The 11,603-nt window shown below is 28.1% G+C and overlaps 1 protein-coding gene across 1 annotated transcript; it reads right to left on the bottom strand.

Annotated features, from left to right (window-relative positions):
- Positions 1 to 6,878: 6,878 nt before the first annotated feature.
- On the bottom strand, positions 6,879 to 9,656 carry LOC109792533 (uncharacterized). The gene is made up of 4 exons (XM_020351954.3): positions 8,939 to 9,656; positions 8,605 to 8,660; positions 8,034 to 8,104; positions 6,879 to 7,749 (listed from the first exon to the last, which is right to left on the bottom strand). Exons 1-4 carry the CDS (start codon positions 9,209 to 9,211, stop codon positions 7,043 to 7,045), a joined length of 1,107 nt encoding a protein of 368 aa, XP_020207543.1. The 5' UTR covers positions 9,212 to 9,656; the 3' UTR covers positions 6,879 to 7,042.
- Positions 9,657 to 11,603: the final 1,947 nt, after the last annotated feature.

Below are 11,603 nucleotides of genomic sequence, written 5' to 3'. Positions count from 1 at the left end.
GCTGCAGCCATTCTTTTAATAATTATTAATTTAATTAGTTTCTTCATTATTAATAAATTCTTTATATAAGGTAAAGGTTCCTTATTCAAATTCAGAGTCAACCATCAATCTGTTTCAATGAAATTAAAGATTGTCTATTCTATTGTAAATGTAAATTTACATGAAAGAACAAGAGAAATCAGATTTGATCATAAAGAATATAAAATACAAGAGAAATCAGATTTGATCATAAGTCTTAACTAGAGTAAGAACAAAGAAATTTAATCAATTATAACATGTTTGCAGAGACATAATTTTAGTTTGCGGTATAACTAATAAATTTGCAAAAATTAAAGGATAAATGTACCAATATAATCATTATTTTTATGGTATGTATAAGTGATTATGGAATCTTCATAAATTGTGATATTTGGATTCAAATACTAGAGTAAGATAAGTGATACGAAATTGAAATAATATGTACAAAATGTTAAATTTAAATTTTAATATTGTCATTATAATTTTAATAAACATAAAAATAAAATACACTTTTTAAACTAATAAAAATATAAGTAATTACCATGTTATGTTGTTTACTATATAAGGATATGAAAGTGTTAGTTATGAATTTCATCTTTCAAAGTAGTACACTCAATGTTCATCCCGTTGTTGGAATAAAATCTAACATATATAGAGTGCTAGCTAATTTCACTTTTATTGGTGTACTGTCACCATATTTATCAAGTGATCAATTCAATTACCCGTGTTTCGTGTTTTTGTAAATTATGCAAAGAATATATTCAACGTGACAAAAACATAAAATTCTATTGTGCCAAAAATTATCAGTGCCAAAACCCTTCAATTTTATAAATTACCGTAAAATTTCTCTCTCTTCTCTCTCTATATACTTAATAAAATTGTAGAAACCTCAAAAATTGAAATTTTTGCAACTGTAATTGCAATGTTGAGGAGAAAACTATGATTAGAGCATGTGATATATACGATGTTAAAAAGTGGTCAATACTAAAAAATTAAAATTAATGATAAAATTGTTTATATGTAATTTGTAAAAAGTTTGCCATTAAAGTTTAGTGATGGCAGAATTGTCGAAGGTAAAATAATTTTTCACAGAATTTGGTTATTAGCTAATGACTGAGTTAAATAGGAGAGATTAATCAAATCTTATATATTAAACACGAGTTTTTATTTTATATGAGAATATTTTTAAAGATTTTCTTTAACAAAAGAATTTGCAGGAATATTTTATTTTTTTTATTTAATTTAATTTTTATTTATCATAATTATTTATAAATTAAATATTATTATTTTAAAAATGTATTATCAATAAATAAAAATAATTTTTTTTCTTATAATATGTGTTATTTATTATAAATCTAAAGTATAGTTTATATGTTTAAATATATTTATATATATTAATTTTAAATACAATTTATATATTTAAATATAATTTTTTTATATATAATTTATTATAAAATTTAATTATTTAATAGGCATGACTATACATACTAATAATTTTAAGAAATGTTACGCATCATAAGATTATATTGACCTTACATTTAGGACAAATATCTGTACTTTTAAAGTTGACCTTGAAGTCATTATTTAATGAGTACACAACCGAAATAGTGTTTGAATCTTAAAATATTAATATTTTAAAATAAATTTAACATAAAATAATTATTTAATTTAATATTTTATAGTTAAAACTTTTTTTTAAAACCAAAACTAGTTTTTTGTGGCAATTAACTTATTATTTAGCGGCCATATAAATGATCATAATTTTTTTACCAGCATTTAATTAATGGCTGGTGTATCCAGTGTCGCTAATACTATTACCGGCATTTATATAAAATGCCGGTAAAGATCTACTAAATTGTCGGAAAAACTTATTTCTTTTTGTGGCAATTCTAGTAGCCATTTTAAAGGCTATTAAAAGTTATTTTTTTCAATTGTCTCCTTTACTTTAAATAATTTATATATTCCTATAATTTCATTTTCTAAATTCATAACTTATATACTTTTTTATCTCTACTCGATATGAGATTTGTAAGATGAGAGTTGTCTTTTATTTATATATTTTTTAATTTATTTTTTAATTATGTTGTCTTTTAAGCGATGTGAGATTTATAAGGTCAAAGTTGGTCTCTAATTGTTTTATAGCACTATTGAAGTTGGTAACAATGAGTGATTTGATACCAATTTAGAATAGTGAATTAGGAGTTAATCTTATAAAATGAACCTGTAAGGTGATAGTTATTACTCACTTATATACTATTTAATTATCTTATCTCTAATCAATGTAAGACTTAAGTTTTTTCTAAATAATTGTTGTTAATAGTAAATTTTAGTGTAATATAAATATATTTTTAGTGGCTATTATATATTAGCCATTAATATTTTTACATATGGTGGCAATTAAATTATTGCCATTAAATAATTCTCATTAAAAATAAATTTTGTTTTAGTGAAGGTTCGGAATATATTTCGGAGGATAGTTTCGGAGGATCTAGAATTTTTCTTGTTCAATATTTACATGATAAAGAAAACTCAACTCTAGCTTTAAATTAAACTTAGTGTTTAATAGGATAAGCTCTAAACATAGTTAAATTATGTTTTCCTCTGTGAAAAGATTGAGTGATAACCCATACGGCTATTTCTTAATTTGCATGCCGTCTCTAGTTTCAATGAAGTGACAAATCACAACCTGAAAGTTAGTATCATGTATTTTGGGAAAGGCACTGATCATTAAGAAATTAAATGTTAAAAAATTATTAAAATATGTAATTACGTGTTTAATTTTTAATAAATAAATAAATAAATATATATATATATATATATATATATATACACTTATTGACTTAACTAATAATGTTATACTCAGTAGCAGGACTTAAAAAAAACACTAAATTTGAACAAAATTGGAGAATTTAACTTTTCAGGACTTAGACTTGATCTCAAGTTGAGTCGATCTTTACGTACGTGACATGTTAAGGTTTTAAGAAAAATAGTTTTTTATTCTTTTAATATCAATGTGTTGATCATCATGTGATTAAGCCTCTGTGTAGGGAAAAGAAGTTCAAAATTATTTATTTTATTTATTTAAGGTTGGGTCTATATACAGTATAGTAAGCCTGTGACATGAGCAACCAAACCATATATAATGTTATAATTAATGTTTGCTGTATATATATTCTCCTTGTGATTTCATGATTTTTTGTTTTTTCATTTCATGACTCTTGTAGAATGGTATTGTGCTGGGGTCTCCATCAAAACCGTCTCCATTCTGAAGAATCTGTCACATTTAATGGCGCAGCCTCAGAAATGAAAACCATTACCATATTTTTCTGTCCAAAGAGAAAATAAATTAAATTCAGTGCTAACTTTACAAATCTGAATTTTCGTTTTCAAAGAACATATTCTTTTTTTTTTTTATTATTATTAAAAATACTTTTATATATATATATATATATATTAAATTGAAAGTACAACAATGTTTGTGAATGGATAGTGCAAATCTTAGCAACGTCCTATCTTTTATCACTCGTTTACTTTTCTTTCTATATTCTTACGCAAAATCTCCAATAACAATAATAGCTTAACTACAATTTCTTTTAAGCATTTAAACGTCTTGGTCTTAATTTCATTCACAAAATATATTTATATATAGAGAGGTTATATAATTACACATGTATAACTTTTATTAAGTATTATACCGCTTATTATATTAAATGTGAATTTTATAAATCTAACCGTTGGATTGAAAGTTCATATCATTTTATACATGTATATCAAATTTTGTTAAAACTCAACAACAACTTGAAGGTAATCAAAGTGTTCATATTTTAGTATATTTTGAAATGAATATATTACGTCAATTTTATTTTATAAAAATGAAGTATCAAATTATCTTTGATTAATATAAAATTTTGTATATATGATCTAAGAGATGTGAATTTTTAAAATTCATATTTAATATAAAGTTATTGAGCGATGTAATACTTAATAAAAGTTACACTAGTATAATTATAACCCCCTTCATATATATATATATATATATATATATATATATATATATTTTTTTTTTTTTTTTTTTTTTTTTTGAACCCCTTCCCGTCCCTCCTTTACATAAAACATGCAAATTCATCGATACACTTTTTCTTGACCCTCAAAAACACACATGACACGACATAAGCATATAATTCATAGGATAGGAAGCTCGAGGGAACAACATATATAAGATTAGAGGTTATATCATCGAAAGCATGTACTAGGAAGCCTACCAATTATCTAGCTAGCTATGTGCTTTGTTTTGAAGAATCAAAAACATTTTCAATGGAGATGAAGATACTAATTAATCACTTAAGATATTGAGATATATAGTCAAGTTAGACGATTAATTTGGATTTTCTTAGCTCTACGAGTCTACGACTATGGAATACAGGTGTGTACATTCCAATCAACAACTGAAAAAAGAAAATAATGGAATTTTCATTTGCTATTTTGAAAAGAAAAATCAACCCCATCAACTTCATCTCCTTTAAATATCCTTGAAAGGTTCAACTTATTCCAAGACAACCATTTGAAAGAGATGCCACCACGAAAGTTTTCCACAGCACGAAACAAAAAAAAATATGGATTTTTATAAGGGAAAAAGCATAAATGTACAGATTAGTTTAGTTCATGAAATTTTCTAGGAAAGGTCAGAAAATGGAAAATCAAAGAAGAAATTTAAAGTTTATACTTCTCTACTCTTGTGCCAACATTGGCCAAACAAATTTTTTTTTTTATTGAGCTAGCTAGATTTGCTGAAATTCTACAGTTTTTGTACGACAGAAATTGATACTGTACTATCAGGCACTCCTAAAGTGCTCTCTGTAGGGGTCTACCTTAATTATTCAGAAATTGACCCATTTCAAGTGATCACGTCCTCAACTTTTTTCCCAGAAATTACATCGAAAGCACGCATATTAGTTTATTCTTAACAAAAGCATATAGAGTTAAACCTGTTTAATTTATTTAATTAATGGATCACATCATCTATTCTTATCATGGGGTCTACATCGTGCTTTTCATTAATTGCACAAGGCAAGGAAAAATTTTACCTTCGTTGACTGGATCCACTACTGTACGATTAGATAATGTTTTATGAACAAAAGAATGGCATAATAAATAGTTGTTAACTTTAATTTCATGGCATGTTGTTAATGTGCGTGCATGTTAAAAAGATATAAATTAAAAAAATAAGAGATAGACATAATTGCGTATAATATCTGTTAATTTTTAATGTTCAAATAATGGAATTATATGTTTTCAAAAATCGTTTCTATTTTGAAAATATCAGTGCACTCGAACATAAAAATTTTAATTTTTTTTTATTTAAAAAAGCTCGTTGTTTTTCTTTGACAATATGTGGGCGTAGCATTAAATGACAAAGAATGGTAAAAGTCCCATTAGAGAAATATTTAAATTAATGATATCATTTTTGTTACGTCCCGATGGCTTTCTATTTCTTTACCGTTGACTAAAACATTTCTTTCGCTTTTGTGCTTCGAAGTTCTAACATAGCAATTAAAACATGGAAAAGATCCTTGCACACAAAATACAATTGCATAAATTTCAAAACACCTACGTTGATTATATAAGGAGGAATATCCTTCTTATAGAGACTAATTTTGGCTGTCGAATTAAAGTATACGAGTATAATTGGAAACAAATTTTGAAATTCTTTTAAAAGAATTACTAAAAAATTTCCTTTTTAAAAAAAATTTATCAAATTTTTTTAACTTATATAGAAGTAATGTCATGGAAAGAAAAAGAAAAAGAGACAGCGGATCTATTCCATATGAATCAAAAGCCGAAACTCTAGATATATATATATATATATATATATATATATATATATATATATATATATATATATATATATATATATATATATATATCTCACAGAAACTAAGGACAAATTATTACAATTAAAATATCATAATTAAGGTACACAAACAACAATGCGAGATTAATTGTAATATTAACCACTATGTTTTGTTTTCAATTGCGTAATCTAAAATTCTCAAATTTCTATTCTTATACTAAAAAAATATTTTAAAAAAATCTCAGAAAACCCTCTATGGAAAAAAGTCATGCATGTTATTAATTAGTTTATAAATTCTTTATTAATAGTTCCATTTAACCATATAGATATTGTTCAACCTCGTATGATCCCCATTCTAGATTGCATCTAATATGCAAAAATAAATGCATATATGGCATATACGATTGTGGTATGAAAGGGTCAAACTGCACATACAATTAAACTAGCATTTAAAGAAATTTTAAAAGCTTTTAATGCAAAAAAAAAAAAAAAAAAACCATTAAACTTGCCTTTAAAGAAATTTTAAAAGCTTTAATGCAAAAATCAATATAAAAACACCAAGTACGTAAATCCAGTGATATATTAATCAAATTGTACGCAATTGTTGGGACCAAGTGTGCATGGACGACATGACGATAGAACCATTCAACTCATCACCCAAATGTTAATGAATTGTTTATTTGCCTTCCCATCTTGTTAACAACACTTCATCACGTGATAGAGTTCAAGATGTTTCGTTGGTCAAAGAAGACTCGGTGACCATGATCAAGTTCACTGGGGAAGTATATTCTCCATATTACATAATTTAATCAAGTGGGTGTATAAATATTGCATTCAACTGCAATATCAGATCGTACCCAGTCCAATACGCTTAAATAATAATTTCACGATCACAGACAACGCAATAGAGGAATTTAGGTAAAAATGAAAAAAAAATTATTAAAAAAAACACTCCACGACTACAAAAATATGAAGAAATTAAAATGATAACATATAAAACACACGGAGGTTAAATCAGGAATATCAAACCAGCATCCATGCAAGTTTAATTGTTAGGAAGAAGTTGCACCAATGTATAGGTAGGTATATAAGACAAGGTCCATAATTAAAATAATTTTCAACCACAGATATACATGAAATAATAGCAATTTTTGTGCACTTAGTTTCTTCGCCTTACTTGTTATCAATATCATTATCATGATCATGATCATGATCCACAGCTACGGCCACAATTTCAGTGTTGTTGGTTTGTCCCAGCAAGCTGCTTATAGATCGAGCTTTCACCATTCCAAGCTTCATCCTCTTCTTTGTGACCATCAATGGCTTCTTCTCATCATTGTTTTCAGCATCATTGCCGCCCTTTGTTCTTTGCTTGACTGATGATGATGAAGATTCGAGTTGTACCATGTTGTTGTTGTTGTTCTTTGTTGCACCAGTGGTTGTTGTTGTTGTTGTGCCAATGGACTTGTTCCTCACACTTGTCATGCTCCTCAACCTTCCCTTCCCCAAGTGGTGCTCGCAGAGAGAGTAACCAACCAAGGTTTGTTGAAGACACCTCCATCCTCTTCCATTAACACGACTGCACCTTGAACCTTCCATTAGTGCACCACCCCTCGCCCTCTTCTTGCCAACGTTCGCTTCCGGTTTCATCTCTCTTTTCGACTCCTCCTCCTCCTCTTCCTCTTCTTCTTCTCCTTCATCTTGCCGCGAACATTTTTTGTTCATCTTTGCCTTTATCTTCGTCTTCATCTTCATCTTTAAACTCCTCTTATCGTGATCATTATCATTGTTGTCATTATTGTTATCCTCCATTGCATTCTCCATTCTCCCTCTTCGTTTCTTGAGAGGAAAAGCTTTTTCTCCCTCGCACCATCCACCATCTACATATATGAAAAATGATGTTATATATCTTTTGACACTCTTTAGGGTATATATATATATATATATATAGTTATATACACCCTTTTGAAGGATTGGAGATACGTGATGTGTGGTGTAATAGAGAAATGGAAATGAGAGATAGAGAAGAGTTTAAGGTGGGTGTGTACGAAAACAAATGAAGAGTGCATTTATAATATATATTCACCAACCAAGTTAAGAAACTAGAGAGGGGTAAATTCATGCATTATTATTGTTGAAGCTCATTATTATGCATATTTGTTACCTTCTTTAGGAGGGTTTGAAGATGGAAATGTCTCAGCTGGAGTTTGTTGTGAGCACGAGAAGCTTCCTTTCCTACAAACAAAAGAAGTGCCAGAAAGACACAACAACCGCATATATATTATATAAACACTACACACAAAATTTACAGCCAAAAGGGAAAGGATGAAAAAAGAAGGAATGTAATGTTTTCGAAAGAGTGAGATGTGATGTAACTGGGGACCAGCATTTGGTTCTACCCTCTTGTGCACCTCAAGGGCAAACGGTGGTTAACCAATTTGGAGAAAAAAACGATCAAATTTCACAAGAGGGTGTGGTGGCTACACAAGGCTCTTATTAAAAACACTTTCAACAGTATTTCCACTAACAGTATTTTCTTTTAAAAAAATTATCAATAATAAACAATTCTATAAAAAAAAAAAAAACATTTTCCATGCTGGTTAAAATCGAGTCATGGGTCTCCATGTTTTCACCTTTTTTACTACGAGATTTCATGAACGAGTAAGAGAGGAAATAATTTCATGTCTTTATCCATTTCAATTCATGTCTAGCTAGCTTGGTTTCATAATTCTTACCTGGTATCATTACCCTTCTGTCCCCTTCCCTCTTCTTCCCTTCTCCCATCTTCCACCTGCAAAATCACACCAAAAAAATAAATAAATAAACAAACAAACATGGGATCCACTAAGACATGGTTGGATAATTTCAATGGCTACCCCTAATGTGCCCCTTTGTGAGTGTAAAATAAAAAATCAAAACCAACAACACAAAAATAATAGTAATTTTAATTTTACACCAACCCCTTGTCAAAGGTTGGACAAAAGTGCACTAATTGAGAAACTCTTGAAACCCCCAAAAAAACGGACCAAAAATTAGAAACGGTTCATGTGAAATAATATTTCCACTAACCAAAGACTCTTGCTTCTTGTGCTGCCTGCCAGCTTCTCCGGTGGACGCATCAGAACCGTTGATGGGATTCCCGATCGGTGGATCAAACGGCTGAGGACGATCCAAGAGGCGTGAGGGTGCAGTGGCCGAACCATGAGTGCAAGAAGGTTTGGGTGTGGCTGTGGTGGTAGCACCGTTGAGTTGCACCATGACCGGTGACCGGTTGATCAGGTTGGGATCTGAGTGAGTCACCGGCAAGAGAGGGAAAGGCTTTTGCCTATTACGGATCCTCATAGGTGCAAGATTGGACTCCTTCTTTCTCACCAGATTCACCCCCTCAAACTCTTTGAATTTTGAAACTTACACACCCAAGAAGCGATCTCGGTTCGGATTTCGGAGAAAATAAGGTCTGGACACAAAATAACACATATGAAAAAGAAAAAAAAAAATTCAAAAAGGGTGGGTGAACTCTACACACTCATCTACTACTACTACCTCTACTTCATGGTCTCAAAGACCAAGAAGAAAAAAACATGATTTTTATTCATGAAACTCTCTATTCAACACACCCACCACCCAAACACACTTTTTTTTCTCTCTCCATATATGCTTTGCTGCTCTGTGTTCCTGTCTCGCTTTTTATTAGTTGCACCACGGAAAGGAGGGTGTTGTATGGGTGGGTTCGGCACGTGTGGCGGGGCTAGGCACGTGCGGAGTCTGACCGGCTGGGGCGGTGGCCGGTGGAAGAGAGAGAAGGAGGAAAGGGACAGAGTACGGACGAAGATGCCAGGGTGGATGAGGGAGAATTGGCAAATAGAAATTAGATAAATTAAAATTGTTAATTATTTAATGAGAGAGAAAGAAAAGAAATTAAAATAATTGAGAAATTAAATTTAATAAGAGAATGTGTGAGAGAGGAGAAGGGTGATTCTATCGTCCATAGTTGATACTTTTGAGAAGGGGGATGGTGGGGCCCACAACCGTGACTCTCCTTAACAAGGACCCATATGTTCTCTAGTAGTCATACTCTTTTCCATAATGTACAATGAATTGATAATTCAAAATTATTAATACCCAGATATCATAAATGTTTTTTTTAAGAAGAATATCGTAAATTTTTCTGCTTTTACACCAAGAATATCATAAATGTTATCATGTGGGCTTTTGTAGATTTTTTTTTTCTTTTCATTTTATTATTATATTAATACTTTGATTTAAACTCCATGTATCTTCATTAAATATAATTATGTTTAAATCAAATAACATCACAATAAATAATAAAAACATTTCTGCTTTAATTATATTAATATTTCATAAGGAATGATTATGTTTCTCTTGACAAAGTAGGTTGACAAAATACTAAAGCAGATTGAAAAGAAAAGAGAATTATGCATCAAAAGATTGAAAAAAAAAAATTAATGCAGTATTTATTGCTATAAAAGTAATATTTATAGAAAATATATCAATATATTATTTCCATCTTTAAATGACTTTGATTTAAAATTTCTATATATAAATTAAAAAATAATAATAGTTTTACTTTTTATACAACTTTCCTAAAATAGTTTCACCTTTGCAATAAATGCATTATTCAAAATTTATTAAAATTGATGTAACTTATCTGAGAGTAAATTAGGAAAAAAAAAATTAACATTTGTATATTACATTAAAAACGAAGAAATATGTTATTTTAAAAAAAAAATTAAATGCTAAAATTACAATTATTTTAGAATGGAAAGAGTATAAACTAGATTAAAAAAGTATTAATAAAATATTTAATGCTATAAATGTAATATGTAGATAAATATACAAATATATAAACATCAAGTATTTGATAAATATAACGTAATAATAATAGCAATAATTATAAATTTCTATTCTTAATTTAATATTATTCAAAATATGTTTATTTTAATTTTATTTTTGATAAATCATATTTTCAAGTGATCGAATTAAAACGGATAAAAAATTAACCAAATTAAAAACATATATTAATATAATTTTTAAAATTTATGTCTTAACAATTAATTATATATATATATATATATATATATATATATATATAATAATTTTTAACGTATCTTATTATTTGTACATATAAGATGTGTTTGATGAAACTAATTTATGAACTAGTTAAAAATTTATAAGTTATAGGTATATTGAGAGTTGAAAAACTAAACTTATAAATTAGCATATGGAATTGAAAATATTTGATAAAATTAATTTATAAAGGTAAAATGATAAAAAAAAAAAAATATTATTACGAGAGACAAAAATAGATAAGATAGACAAAATAGTTTCTTAATTAAAAATGATAAAAAAAAAATTTGAATTAAATTATTAGGATAAAAAAAGATTAAAACAAAAAAATAAAATAAATATTTATAAGTTATAAGCTATTTCAATTAGCTTATAAAAATAAGTTATAAGCTTTTAATATAAGTTTGTATAAACTCTCATATACCAAAAAACTTTATTTGTTGGTAAAACTAGTCAAATAAACTTATAAGCTTTTAAAATGTCTTACCAACACATTCATAAGACAGGAATTATATTTTATTTGCTACACATAATTAAAGTATAGCAATCTACCAGGTCACTATACTTTGTCGTTAAGCTACTCGTAGCAAAAATATAAATACTACTATATAAGGTTAACATGCAAACAGTACCCAAATATATATAC

This window comes from Cajanus cajan, chromosome 7 (assembly GCF_000230855.2).
Source record: "Cajanus cajan strain Asha chromosome 7, NIPB_CcT2T_4, whole genome shotgun sequence".
NCBI classification, from domain to species: domain Eukaryota; kingdom Viridiplantae; phylum Streptophyta; class Magnoliopsida; order Fabales; family Fabaceae; genus Cajanus; species Cajanus cajan.
This window is presented reverse-complemented; position numbering and strand designations above follow the sequence as displayed.

Coding starts and splice junctions, on each gene's coding strand:
- LOC109792533 (XM_020351954.3), bottom strand. CDS start 9,211: ATGAGGATCCGTAATAGGCAAAAGCCTTTCCCTCTCTTGCCGGTGACT. Junction 8,105..8,604: donor CAGAAGGGTAATGATACCAG/GTAAGAATTATG, acceptor TTTTGTTTGTAG/GAAAGGAAGCTTCTCGTGCT. Junction 7,750..8,033: donor TTCAAACCCTCCTAAAGAAG/GTAACAAATATG, acceptor TCATATATGTAG/ATGGTGGATGGTGCGAGGGA.